Genomic DNA, 13,731 nt, shown 5'->3' with positions numbered 1-13,731 from the left:
AGGACAGATAGGGAAAAATGCTTGGATACCTGAATGTAAAACCTCCATTGATAGGTAGTATATAAATAATTAATAAACTTGGAAACCTCATGGTGGAAAAACCATTATCTTTGTAGACTTGGGAAAGCCACTGGTTATCTCTGTTTATCTGTAAGAAGGATTGGATCTATTCTTTAATCACTGTTGGGCACAGGATACTGGGCTTGGTCAGATATCGTTTGTTATTCCTTATATAGGTCTAGATTCACTAACCTGCCCCATTCACTCCGCTCCGTGTCCGATCCGACGCAGGCCGACTGATTCACAACGGGCCTGTATTCAAATGGGGCAATCAGAGGAATGCCCCCCACCGACTACACAGATCGCTCTCCAGTGATCCAGACGCATGCACAGACCATCTACTTTGCCTGTAGATGGTCTGCGCATGCGTTTGATGTCCGTGTTGTTGTGTTTTTTTTTTTTACTTTTTACTTGCAAACCCATGGTTTTAACCCACGGGTTTAAAGCGGGTTAAAACCACGGGCTCACGCTGTAGGGAAGGGCGGAGAATCGGGGCAGAGAGCAGGGCTGGAAGATCGGGGCAGAGAACAGGGCTGGAAGGATTGGGCAGAGCTCGGGGCAGAGAGCACGGCTGGAAGATTGGGGCAGAGAGCAGGGCTGGAAGATCGGGGCAGGAAAGTCAGGGCAGAGAGCAGGGCTGGAAGCTTGGGGCAGGAGAGTCGGCAGAGAACAGGGCTGGAAGTTGGCAGGGATTTCAGGGAGGCAATGAATAAGGAGAGTCGGCAGGGACGTGTGCAACTGGTCCTCATCAGTCGCTTGTTTTGGGATCGGCCAGCCCAGGTGGTGTTCCTCTTTTTTCTTTTTTTTCTTATTTTTTAGTGAATCGCTGCCTGCCTATATTTGCATGCTGTTCCCCCTCATTTGCATGCGCGAATCAGAATTGGATTGGGAGGCAGGTTAATGAATCAGGTCCGGGTTGCAAAGGGTTCACTAAGTGGTCGGGACTTGTTCGGTGGGCTTAGTGAATCTAGCCCATAGTCTCTTCCAGCTTCCTAGTAAGGGTGCGAGGGGGGAGTTGTTGTTGATTTGTACGTATTGATGTATGTTACATGTTTAAGATGCTCTGTTTGATTAAGTTAGGCCTATTATAACCCATTAGGTAAGAACTTTTCCTGCAGATAAGTGTGACTAAACTGAAACTATCTTTAAAATGTTATTACATACATTAAGTAACCCATTAGTTAGCAGTGGCCTGACTACCAGAGAAGTCAACTACAAGTCCTTCTGCCAATCCTTAACTGTCTATTGCCTTGGGTTCAGACTTAGATTGTAAACTCTCTGGGTTTAGGAAAACACTGTACCTGAATGTAACTCAGTTTGAGCAACTGAAAAAGACATGAACTAAGTGTGCAGTAGTCAAAGAAAATGATTACAACTGGTATTCAGCATGACAGCTTGGTTTAGCAAGCATGAAAACTTGATAATGGTGCAGAAGTTCTAAGACTGTGGAATAGCAGCTCTGAGACCAGTTTAACCCCCATTCCTATATGCTGAATTATAGGAAGCATTTTGGAAAAGTAATATTTCATCTCTTGATGAAGATCCTACATATTGGTCTGCCTTGTGAGATTATGTGCCTCAAAATTAGATATGTGACTAACAAAAATGTTGTTCTCTCTCCCCACACACACTATGGCAGAATGACATCTTTACAGGAATGTTTTCTCTCTCCTCCCTGTATTATCCACAGCAAATGTGTGCGCACATGGTTCACCTCCTTTAAAATTAATTTTTTTGTGACTAGATGATGCAGATGTTCATGAGAGATCATGTGAGAAGCCTGTGCCATCTGGAGATGACAACATGCAGGAAGGATCTTCTGATATCGAAAAGCCTTTCATGGCTGTTGATGGCAGAGAGGTTGAGAGAAAAGATCCTGACACAACGCACACAATGGAACAAGCCATCCAAGATATTCACAAGCCTATCACATCAGAAATCATGTCAGAAGGTATGTGTCAATATTGAAGTGTAGCTGTACAGAGGGACCTCTATGTATAACACTGCTGCCTAGAATTGTAGTTTAGAGTTGCTCACACATCAGTCTTGTCATTTTGGCATTTATTTTGTAATGAAGATTGTCTGACTACTAGAGTAGTTTATCTCAAGATGGTCCTGGAGTACCCTTAATCTGTCTAGTTTTCAAGATATCCACAAGGTATAAGCACAAGAGAGATTTGTATGCAGTGGATATAATGCATCCAAATCTGTTTCATGTGTATTCATTGTGGATGCCCTGAAAATCAGATTCTCTAGGGGTCATTCCAGGACAGGTTGAAAAATACTGTGTTAGGCAGCACTGATTATCAATTATCCCAGGACAAGCAGGCAGGTATTCTCACTAGTGGGTGATGTCATCCGACAGAGCCCCGATACGGACGTCTCACAAGCATGTCTTGCTTGAAGAAACTTAGAAGTTTCGAGATGCCCGCACCGCGCATGCGCCAGTGCCTTCCCGCCCGATAGACCGGGCGTGTCTCCTCAGTTCTTTTCTTTCCGCGGAGCTGAGAAGTTTTACTTCAATTCTGCGCTGACTGAATTCCCGTTTTTTGCCTTCTAAATTCCATGATTTTGGGTTTCTTTTACTCTTTTCGTGTAATTTCTTTCTTTTCTTTAAAAAAAAAAAATTTTTCTTCCAGTGAGTCGGCCGGGTCGGCCACGTGGCTCAGGCCCAGCTCCTTCGATCTAGTGGCGGAGCTTTTTCGGCCTATGTCCCGGCCAATCAACGGTTTTAAAAAGTGTAGCAAGTGCCAGCGCGCGATTTCGCTGACGGACCCGCATCGACGCTGCCTGCAGTGTCTTGGTCCAGAACATTTCCCGAAATCGTGCCGGCCTTGTTCCACTCTAACAGCGCGGGCGTTTAAGCGGCGCTGTTTGTTGTGGGAGTCGATGTTCAAGATGGAAGCTGCAAAGGAACCTTCGGCTTCGACTTCATCGGCCGCTTCGCCTGTCCATGCGAAGCCAGCGCCTACTCCTGCTACTCCGGGCCTTCTGAAGCCGGCTTCGTTTACTCCGACTTCGGCCCCGAGTTCGGCGCCGGTGCCTGTCCCCGTCTCCTCGGCTCAGGTACCGCCTTCCACTATTCCACCTGTGGTCATTAAGGTGCCGAAAGCTTCCAAGCAGAAGCACTCGACCACGAAGGAGCGCGAAGACCGTGCTGGAGGACCCCCTTTCGGTGCGGATCCCTCCATATCGGCTTCGCTGCGGTCCCTGCTGGAAGCTCAGTTTGTCGAGCTCATGCAGACTATGGGGCCCAGGTTAATCGCCTCCATCCAGGGTGACCTCCCGGTCCCGATCCCATGGGGCGGACCGCCCCCTCCCCCTCCTCCTCGTCGATCGATCTCGTTGCTTGACGAGGAGGAGCGGCGAAGGGCGGCCGGTCCCTCGAGGCGGGCTTCCCTTAGCGACATGCCTCCTTTAGAGCCCATTACGCCTCCGCGCCAACACGGTGCTGTTCCCCCGATTGATAATCGAAGTCCTGGGCATAGTAAATCACAGGAAGAGTTCTTCCGCACTCCATACCAGGCCTGGGCTGCATCGCGTGAGGCGGCCTCCATCCCGCCCCTTCGATCTACTGCTTCCAGTCCCATTCATTCACTGGAAGCTGCGGGGGACCATGCGAAGTATCGACATTCTCGCTCTCCCTCCAGGCACCGGGAGGGGCATCGATCCAGACACTCATCTCGGCACTCCTCACGCCATTCTGAGGTTTCGCCGCAGAAGAAGCTGCCACGTCTGGGGTACTCCTCCTCGGATTTATCTCCCCCGGAGGGGCCGGAGTACGAAGAACCATCTACCTCTTATTCTCCTTGTCGCTCCCAAGTATCTCTGGATCCTGAGGCTTCCACTTCATCCAGTCCATCTCGGAGGCCGGTTCTGGCGGACCAGTTGTCTTTTTCTTCCTTCCTTCAACAAATGGCTGATGACTTAGATGTGACTTTGGACACTGGGTCTCGGTATTCTAAGGAGTATCTCGACACCATGCACTTGCCTAATCCTCCTGCGGAGTCTCTTCGGCTTCCACTCCATAAATTACTGGATCAAACATTTATGCGATGTTTTGAGATGCCGTACTCCATTCCTGCGGTCCCGAGCAAATTGGATGCAAGATACTGCATTGTTCATCACAAGGGGTTTGAGGGCGCTCAACTCTCTCACCAATCCCTGCTGGTCGAATCCTCTCTCAAGCGTTCACATCCCTCCCAGGTCTATGCCTCTGTACCACCGGGACGAGAGGGAAGGACAATGGATAAGTTCGGTAGGAGAATCTACCAGAATTTTATGATGGCTTCTCGAGTGCTCAATTATAATTTCTTTTTTTCTTCATACTTGGAGTTCTTCTTGCCGGTGCTCCGCAAGTTTACTCCCTACATTGATTCCCAGGCTCGATTCGAGTTCGAGGAAGTGGTAGCCTCCCTTTCCCAGCTACGTCTCCAGCTGATGCAGTCCTCGTACGATGCCTTTGAACTCTCGGCACGTGCTGCCGCCTGTTCCATGGCCATGCGTCGATTGGCATGGCTTCGAACAATTGACATGGATCCGAACCTCCAAGACAGACTTGCCAATGTGCCTTGTGCGGGCGCCGATCTGTTCGACGAGTCTATCGAGACTGTTACCAAGAAACTTTCAGATCATGAAAAGTCTTTCCAATCTATCCTTCGGCCTAAGCCCAAGCCTCAGCAGTCTCGACCTTGTAGACCGCCTTTGATTTATCAGCGGCGCTACATTCCACGGCAGACTCCAGCGGCGAGACAACCGGCGAAGAGACAGCCTCCCCAGAATGCTCAGCAGAAACCTCAGCCGCCGGCTGCACCGAAGGCTACTCAACCCTTTTGACTCTCTTCCAGGGAGCATAACCGACCTCGTTCTGCATCCTCCTATTTTTCCCATCGGGGGTCGCCTCCATCATTTTTATCATCGATGGGAGGCTATTACCACCGACCTCTGGGTCCTTTCCATCGTAAGAGAAGGGTACTCTCTTCAATTCCATCGGGTCCCTCCGGACCACCCGCCAAGAGAGTATCCTTCCAACTTGACACAGACCGCCCTTCTCCTTCAGGAAGCTCAGGCCTTACTTCGGCTTCGGGCCGTCGAGCCGGTCCCGGTGGACCAGCACAACCGGGGGTTTTACTCCCGGTACTTCCTCGTTCCGAAGAAGACGGGCGACCTGCGACCCATACTGGACCTTCGGGTCCTCAACAAGTTCTTGGTCAAGGAGAGGTTTCGCATGCTAACCCTTGCTTCTCTCTACCCCCTCCTCGAGCGGAATGACTGGTTATGCTCTCTGGATCTCAAGGAGGCCTACACTCACATTCCCATTCATCCGGCCTCCCGCAAGTTCCTCAAATTTCGGGTGGGAAATCTACATCTGCAGTATCAAGTGCCTCCATTCGGCCTGTCCTCATCTCCCAGAGTCTTCACAAAGTGTCTGGTGGTGGTGGCCGCTGCACTCCGGAACAGGGGTCTTCAGGTGTTTCCCTACCTCGACGACTGACTCATCAAGGCCCCCTCAGCTCCAGAGGTCATTTCGGCGACCTTGGCCACGATTTGCTTCCTGCAGAGTTTGGGCTTCGAGATCAACTTCCCCAAATCTCATCTGCAGCCTACCCGGTCCCTTCCCTTCATCGGAGCGGTACTGGACACCATTCAGCTTCGAGCATTCCTTCCTCCTCAGCGCCTGGATGCTCTTCTTCATCTCTGCCAGTCTGTATCTTCTCGCCAGTCTATCTCAGCGAGACACATGATGGTCCTCCTGGGGCACATGGCCTCTACAGTTCATGTGACACCTTTCGCAAGGCTCCATCTCAGAATTCCACAGTGGACCCTGGCTTCTCAGTGGACTCAGGTGTCGGACCCGTTGACTCGACACATCATAGTCACTCCTGCGCTTCGGCAGTCTCTACTTTGGTGGATGACCTCTTCGAATCTATCCAGAGGTTTGCTGTTTCACACTCCTCCCCACCAAAAGGTTCTCACAACCGATTCCTCGACCTATGCATGGGGAGCTCATCTGGATGGGCTTCGCACTCAGGGACTCTGGACCAGTGCGGACCGACTCCATCAAATCAACCTTCTGGAGCTCAGAGCCATCCTCTATGCTCTTCAAACTTTTCAACATCTGCTTCGCGACATGGTGGTCCTCATTCGCACAGACAACCAGGTCGCCATGTATTATGTCAACAAACAGGGGGGCACGGGCTCGGCTTCCCTCTGTCAGGAAGCTCTCAGAGTCTGGGATTGGGCGGTTCGCCACAACACCTTCCTCAAAGCTGTCTACATTCAGGGGAAGGACAATGTCTTAGCAGACCACTTGAGTCGTCTCCTCCAGCCTCACGAATGGACACTCCATTCCAACTCCCTTCATCAGATCTTTGCACAATGGAGGACGCCTCAGATAGACCTCTTTGCGGCTCCCCACAACTTCAAACTGCCTCAGTTTTGCTCCAGGATCTACACTCCTCATCGCCTCGAGGCAGATGCCTTTCTGCTGGATTGGGGGAATCGCTTTCTGTATGCGTTTCCTCCATTTCCTCTCATCCAGAAGACTCTGGTCAAGTTGAGATTCGACCATGCCACCATGATTCTAATAGCTCCTCGGTGGCCCAGACAACCTTGGTTCTCCCTTCTACTTCAGCTTAGCAGCAGGGAACCGGTCCTTCTTCCAGTGTTTCCTTCGCTACTTACTCAACATCAAGGATCACTACTTCATCCCAACCTGCAGTCTCTCCACCTAACAGCTTGGTTCCTCTCAACGTAACCCCTCACCAGTTTTCCCAGGCGGTGAGGGATGTCTTGGAGGCTTCCAGGAAACCTACTACTCGACAATGCTACTCCCAGAAGTGGACTAGATTTTCTTCCTGGTGTGTTTCCAATTTCAAGGAGCCTCAGTGAGCCTCCCTATCCTCTGTATTGGACTATCTTCTACACCTATCTCAGTCTGGTCTCAAGTCTACATCTATAAGAGTCCACCTGAGTGCTATTGCGGCGTTCCACCAGCCTCTACAAGGGAAACCTCTGTCTGCTCACCCTGTGGTTTCCAGATTTATGAAAGGCCTTTTCCATGTCAATCCTCCTCTCAAACCTCCTCCAGTGGTTTGGGATCTCAATGTTGTCCTTTCTCAACTCATGAAGCCTCCGTTTGAACCTCTCAACAGGGCTCCACTTAAGTATCTCACCTGGAAAGTGGTTTTTCTGGTGGCCCTCACGTCTGCTCGCAGGGTCAGCGAGCTTCAGGCCTTAGTGGCGGATCCACCTTTCACAGTATTCCATCATGACAAGGTGGTCCTCCGCACTCATCCGAAATTCCTGCCTAAAGTGGTCTCTGAATTTCATCTCAACCAATCCATTGTACTTCCAGTGTTTTTTCTGAAGCCTCATTCTCATCATGGAGAATCAGCTCTTCACACTCTGGACTGTAAACGTGCTTTGGCTTTCTACCTGGATCGCACCAAACCACACAGAACCGCTCCTTAACTTTTCGTCTCCTTTGATCCAAACAAGTTGGGACGACCTGTATCGAAGCGCACCATCTCCAACTGGATGGCGGCTTGTATCTCTTTCTGCTATGCCCAGGCTGGATTATCCCTTCCCTGTAAGGTCACAGCCCATAAGGTCAGAGCAATGGCAGCCTCTGTAGCCTTCCTCAGATCGACACCGATTGAGGAGATTTTTAAGGCTGCCACTTGGTCCTCGGTTCATACATTCACCTCGCATTATTGTCTGGATACTTTCTCCAGACGGGATGGACAGTTTGGCCAAACAGTGTTACAAAATTTATTTTCCTAAGTTGCCAACTCTCCCTCCATCCCATTGAGGTTAGCTTGGAGGTCACCCACTAGTGAGAATACCTGCCTGCTTGTCCTGGGATAAAGCAATGTTACTTACCGTAACAGTTGTTATCCAGGGACAGCAGGCAGCTATTCTCACGTCCCACCCACCTCCCCTGGGTTGGCTTCTCGGCTAGCTACCTGAACTGAGGAGACACGCCCGGTCCATCGGGCGGGAAGGCACTGGCGCATGCGCGGTGCGGGCATCTCGAAACTTCTAAGTTTCTTCAAGCAAGACATGCTTGTGAGACATCCGTATCGGGGCTCTGTCGGATGACATCACCCACTAGTGAGAATAGCTGCCTGCTGTCCCTGGATAACAACTGTTACGGTAAGTAATATTGCTATCTGGTCACCATAATCCTAAATAGCTTGTTTACTTAATACCTTTATAATAGTACATAATAAATTTTCCATATATAATCATATACTGTATAATAAATCTAGAATACATCCTACATAAACCATTCTTACAATATCCTCTCTTCTACAATGAATTTGCATGATTCATTGAGAGAACCAGAAACATGGAATTAGAGTTCAGACTTTAAGATGCTTATGTTTGTAAATGGATGAAAATTAAATTGATCCTGTTATATTAATACATCTCTTCCTTCATTAGAAAATTTTGATCTGCTGCTGCATTCATGTATTACAGCGGTGGTTCCCAAACCTGTCCTGGGGGACCCCCAGCCAGTCAGGTTTTCAAGATATCCCTAATGAATATGCATGAGAGAGATTTGCATATAATGGAAGTGACAGGTTTGCAAATCTCTCATGCATATTCATTAGGGATATCTTGAAAACCTGACTGGCTGGGGGTCCCCCAGGACAGGTTTGGGAACCACTGTATTACAGGAACAGTGTTTACATTGTACCATATATAGCAGTTTTGGGGTTGTCTCAGGGGCAGTGCTGGGTGCTGCTGTGCAGAGGGTTTCTTGTTCCTATGCTAGGTTGATGCACTCATAGACCCTGAGGGAAAGAAATGATGGACATCACCCTCTGGTGAAACCTAGTAGTCAAACTTAAAGCTTATGATTGCAGGGTTCATGAAGAGACTTCGCTGTCTGTCTCCTGACCAAGAACTTTCACTACAATGATTAGATTAAAGCACTGTCCCGCAAACTTTCTCAAGCCACGGCACACTAAACGTAGTGGTCGCGGCCTGAGGCATACGGAAGTGCTTGAATGTCACCATGATGACATCATGCGCATGCATGACCTGATCACATCGATGACATCATCACAGTGATGTCCCTCCAGATGGACCCTGAGGCGCCAGTGGAGGGTGCCAGTGGGGAAGAGCCCTGGAGAGGAGAGGAACTGGTGCTGGCTGATTACCTACAGGACGTGCCTCTTGCCGTGAGAAGCACGTCCTGCAGGCAGTCAGCTGGTGACATGGCACACCTGAAATCTCAGGAGGCACACAAGTGTGCCACGGCACACAGTTTGCGATACACTGGATTAAAGTAAGCTAGAAGGTGATTCAAATTAGAAGATTAAAACTGATGTACTCTATGACAGCTCATAAAGCTATAGCCTAACAGAGGACTGTTCTAATTGAGCTGTGCTGGATAAATTAAAACAGACTAGAAAAAAGACACTCCAAGAAACTATTCAATTTTTAATCTTGTGTGCTTTCTTGAGTCTGCCCCGAGATCCGTCTATCAGATAGTGCCTTTTTTTCCTGTAGGAATTATGAAGCAATGTCACCAAATGAGATAGTTTTGCAAATATTTTGTTGGGAATGTACCTTACACCTATGGCAGGGGATGTTGATCTCAGGTTCACTGTTGGTGCTTAGCAGCATAGAGCAAGTGCTGAGATAGTCACACCTGACATGCATAAGGTGTAGTATGTTCAGGCAACATGTCAGTGTGCTTGGAAATATATATTTTTAATCAGGCTGTTGTGTCCAATGCAATTAGGCAAATGTCTGTATATTTCCATCATATTTTATTAGTGACTGCATTTATTGGTGCTTGGGCACCTTCTTTATCCACATATAAAATAATAGTTGTGTCGCTTCTATATATTAATGCTATTCTTTCGACTTTACTGTAATGTGCAGTTTTCATGCATCAAGTATTTTGTTGGTGGGGATGGGAATGTTCCAGGGCTCTGAGGATCGCAATTTCCAGATTCTGTCAGTCATGATTCCAGTATTTGTCTGGCATTTACTTTGTTGTGCATTTCTGTGTGCGATCCTTCTGACATTAGTATGTCCCAGCCTGCATTTTCCAGTTGTTCTTTTACAGTAGCTCCTGCTCCTCTTCCAGTGGTATTTCACAGCTTTGTCCATAGGCTACTGTTTTGAACTGCAGTTTATCAGTCTCATTTTTAAGGAGAGGTGAACTTAAATCTAACCATTTTTTGCAGGTTTTGATTTAATTAGTTTCTGAAGTATTTTTTTTTCTACTGTATTTGTGCTTTAGCCAATTGTTTTTCCTTGTTTGCTGGTTTGATATTTTTAGAGTTGGGTTTTTCTTTTTTTGTGTGAATTCTGTTTCTTATTTCCCCCATGTACGTGTGGTTTCTTGTTCATTCCTTGGTCAGAGTGCTTGACCAGGTTTGAAAGATAAGGTCTGTGACCATTTGCATATTTGTATTTAATCTTAAATACTTTAGCTGAATTGGTCAAGTGTTTGATTTATTTATTTAAAAATGTATATACCACATACAAGGTTAAATGCATACATATTTAAGAAATGCTAAACATGTTTCAACGAGAAGACATTAACTAACAGTATCATTATTAAAGTCTTCTTTTAAATTCATCCTACAAGATGGAAACACAAGATCCCATAAAATCATTTACAGGACAGGAAAACATTAATAGATTCTAGCCACCACAGTTATTATATTAGATATTCAACATTGGTATTTAGATATTAGACGAGGTTGATTATCCAGGTATAAATTTATCACCATCATGCATCCAGGTACTGGCAATATTCAGACCTGTACTTGAATGATTAACTGGATAAAGTTAGCAAGCAAGACAAGAAGGAAAGGATCCAAGATATCAGCCAAAGTGCAAGTTTGTTCAACATACACCCAACATGGCCATGTTTCGGCAGACTTTTTTTTTTTTTTTAAAGCCTCTGTCTGCTTCAAAAACCTTTGTTGTGGCTGAGGATCACCTGAAATGGACTCCTGATATCATGCCAGTTTTGTGCACTTTTAACTGCAGAGGAGCGGCCATGTGCCACAGGGCACGTGAGGAAAGGGCGGAAACTTTGGGCTCAGTCTCCTGTGAGTCCTCCAGGACTGGGGAACCCCAGAGTGTCTGCACAGCAGAGAAAATAATCCCGCTAGCTTTGAGGATCAAAATGGCAGCTGCTCTGTGGCACATGCCTGTCACACCAGGTTAAGGCGGAGTCCTGCGGAGGAGGAGGAGGTCTGTCCCAGGTGGTGATGGAAGGAGTAGATTACATGGCAGATGCTCATGAACAAGGTATCAGCGTATGCCGTTTCTGCCCACCAGATACTCTGGATTTGGCAATTGGCTCCCGATTGAAAAGCAGGGTGAAATTCAAGATCTTGTTGCTGACACACAAAATCATTCATCTCTTAGAACTACAATATCTGGCAGCCAGACTACACAACCATGCACCAGCATGTGCCCTGTGCTGGAGCCAAGAATACCTAATGGAAATACCCTCCTTCAAAGACATCAAATGCAAAAGCATCAGGACAAAAATGTTCTCAGTGATGGCTCCTACATGGTGGAACTCTCTTCCCAAGAAACAAAAACTAGAAAAGGACATCGGACTATCCTTTTCACAGACTACTTTAATTAAAAATGCAACACACAGGAGAAGTAGCGACATAGAGGATTAGCCAGCTACCTCCCATTAGGAACACAATAGGGTAAACACTGTTTAAGAAATAAAGTACAGATAACTAGAATGAACAGGATGTTTGTAAATATAGGATGAACATAGTATATGATACTGGTTTCTATGCATGCATATACATAGGACTTAAAATGAGCATAGTACACAATGCTAGTATTATATGGATACGAACATATATGGAGTATAAAATGTTCTATATATTCTTAAGATAAATGTACTGCAATATAAATATGGATGATAAATGTTATATTTAGGATGAATATAGTATTCCTTATTGTACATATAGGGTGAAGATAGTATGTAAATACGGTATAATCAGAAAAGAAAAAACCCCAGACCCATTCTAACCATGCACTATTGTACTATCACAGAAGTTCATGTATGGAAATCCATCACAGAAACTCCCTAACTCGGTGTCAGGTCAAAAGCGCGCCGGGACAAAGGCGCGCCCAGACAATTGAGCGCAGCGCGCGCCGCTCTAAATTACTGTTTTTAGTGCTCCGACGGGGGGCGTGGGGGAACCCCCCCACTTTACTTAATAGACATCGCGCCGCGTTGTGGGGACGTTGTGGGGGGTGGGGGGGGTTGTAACCAGTGTTCCCGCTAAGCTGCGTTGGCCTGCGCTCGCGCACAAAATATTACATCGCAGCGCAAAGTTTCTCTTCACAGCGCACACACGCGTCGGTAAGGTAAGGGGACGCATTGGGGGGATTGCACTTCCCCACAATTGCCATGCTTCGGTTCCTCTTCTTCCTTCCTTCCTCCCCCCCCCCCCCGCGGGACCCTGCGGCACCATCAACTCTTACTCCCTCTAATGTCGGCCCTGCAGCTCCAGACTTCCTCGCACCTTCTCCCCTCCCCCTTTGGATCGCTATTATTTTAAATGTTATAGCCGCGGAGCTGTATCCATCAGTGGAGATGTCTAACCTCGGCCTGCCCCGGAACTCTTACTGCAACAGTGACTTCCTGTTCCTGCCTAGACGGGCGGCTGCTGCAGTAAGAGTTCCGGGGCAGGCCGAGGTTAGACATCTCCACTGATGGATACAGCTCCGCGGCTATAACATTTAAAATAATAGCGATCCAAAGGGGGAGGGGAGAAGGTGCGAGGAAGTCTGGAGCTGCAGGGCCGACATTAGAGGGAGTAAGAGTTGATGGTGCCGCAGGGTCCTGCGGGGGGGGGGGGGGGGAAGGAAGGAAGAAGAGGAACCGAAGCATGGCAATTGTGGGGAAGTGCAGAGCTGCAGGGAAGAGTGTTGCGGTACCCAGCTGGAGGGAGAAGGAAGATGAGGGAGGGAATTAAAGGAGATGCCAGGGCTTGGAGCGTAGGAGGAAGGTATGCCAGTCTAAGGGAAAAGGAAGGGGGAGATGTGAGAGCATGGAGGGGGAGCGAAAGATGGAAGAAAAGGAAAGGAGAGAGATGCCAGAGAATCAGGGAAGGGGAGATACCAGACTATGAGGAGAGGTGTGGGAGAGGGAAGGCGAGGAGAGAGATGCCAGACCAATGGGGTGAAAGGAGAGATGGAAGGGGGAGGCATACAGTTTCTGGAAGGGGCATAGAAGGAGAGAAGATGCCATATAGGGGAAGAGAGACGGCAGACAGTGGATGGAAGGAAGAGAGTTACAAGAAGATGAGGAAAGGAGAAACCACAGAAGACAAAGGTAGAAAAAAATTTCTATTTATTTATTGCTTTAGGAGACATGTGTCACTGTTTCTGTGAAGCATTGTATGCAGAGTCCAGCTTCTTGCTGGTTCAATTTAACCTTTGTCTATGTATTTTTATTTTATCCCCCCTTTTACAAAACTGTGAAGCGTTTTTAGCACCAGCCTTGGTGGTAGCAGCTCTGATGCTCAGAATTTTATGAGCATCAGAGCTGTTACCTCCGTAGCTAAAATCCACACTACAGTTTTGTAAAAGAGGGAGGGGTTAGTTTGTGATTACATATTCCTTACTAGGCGAAGGTGTTTTCTGTGTTCTGTGTGT

General features: G+C 47.6%; 1 protein-coding gene across 9 annotated transcripts in view; it reads left to right on the top strand.

Annotated features, from left to right (window-relative positions):
* NEK1 (NIMA related kinase 1) overlaps window positions 1–13,731 on the top strand; it is a 312,305-nt gene that overhangs the window by 220,666 nt on the left and 77,908 nt on the right. For all 9 annotated transcript variants that reach the window (XM_033942264.1, XM_033942234.1, XM_033942215.1 and 6 more), the window contains one exon: window positions 1,805–2,011. In XM_033942264.1, the coding sequence (XP_033798155.1) occupies window positions 1,805–2,011 (207 nt within the window). The remainder of the gene's footprint in view (window positions 1–1,804; window positions 2,012–13,731) is intronic.

The sequence above is a fragment of the Geotrypetes seraphini genome, chromosome 1 (assembly GCF_902459505.1).
Source record: "Geotrypetes seraphini chromosome 1, aGeoSer1.1, whole genome shotgun sequence".
In the NCBI taxonomy this organism is placed as follows: Eukaryota; Metazoa; Chordata; class Amphibia; order Gymnophiona; family Dermophiidae; genus Geotrypetes; species Geotrypetes seraphini.
This window is presented reverse-complemented; position numbering and strand designations above follow the sequence as displayed.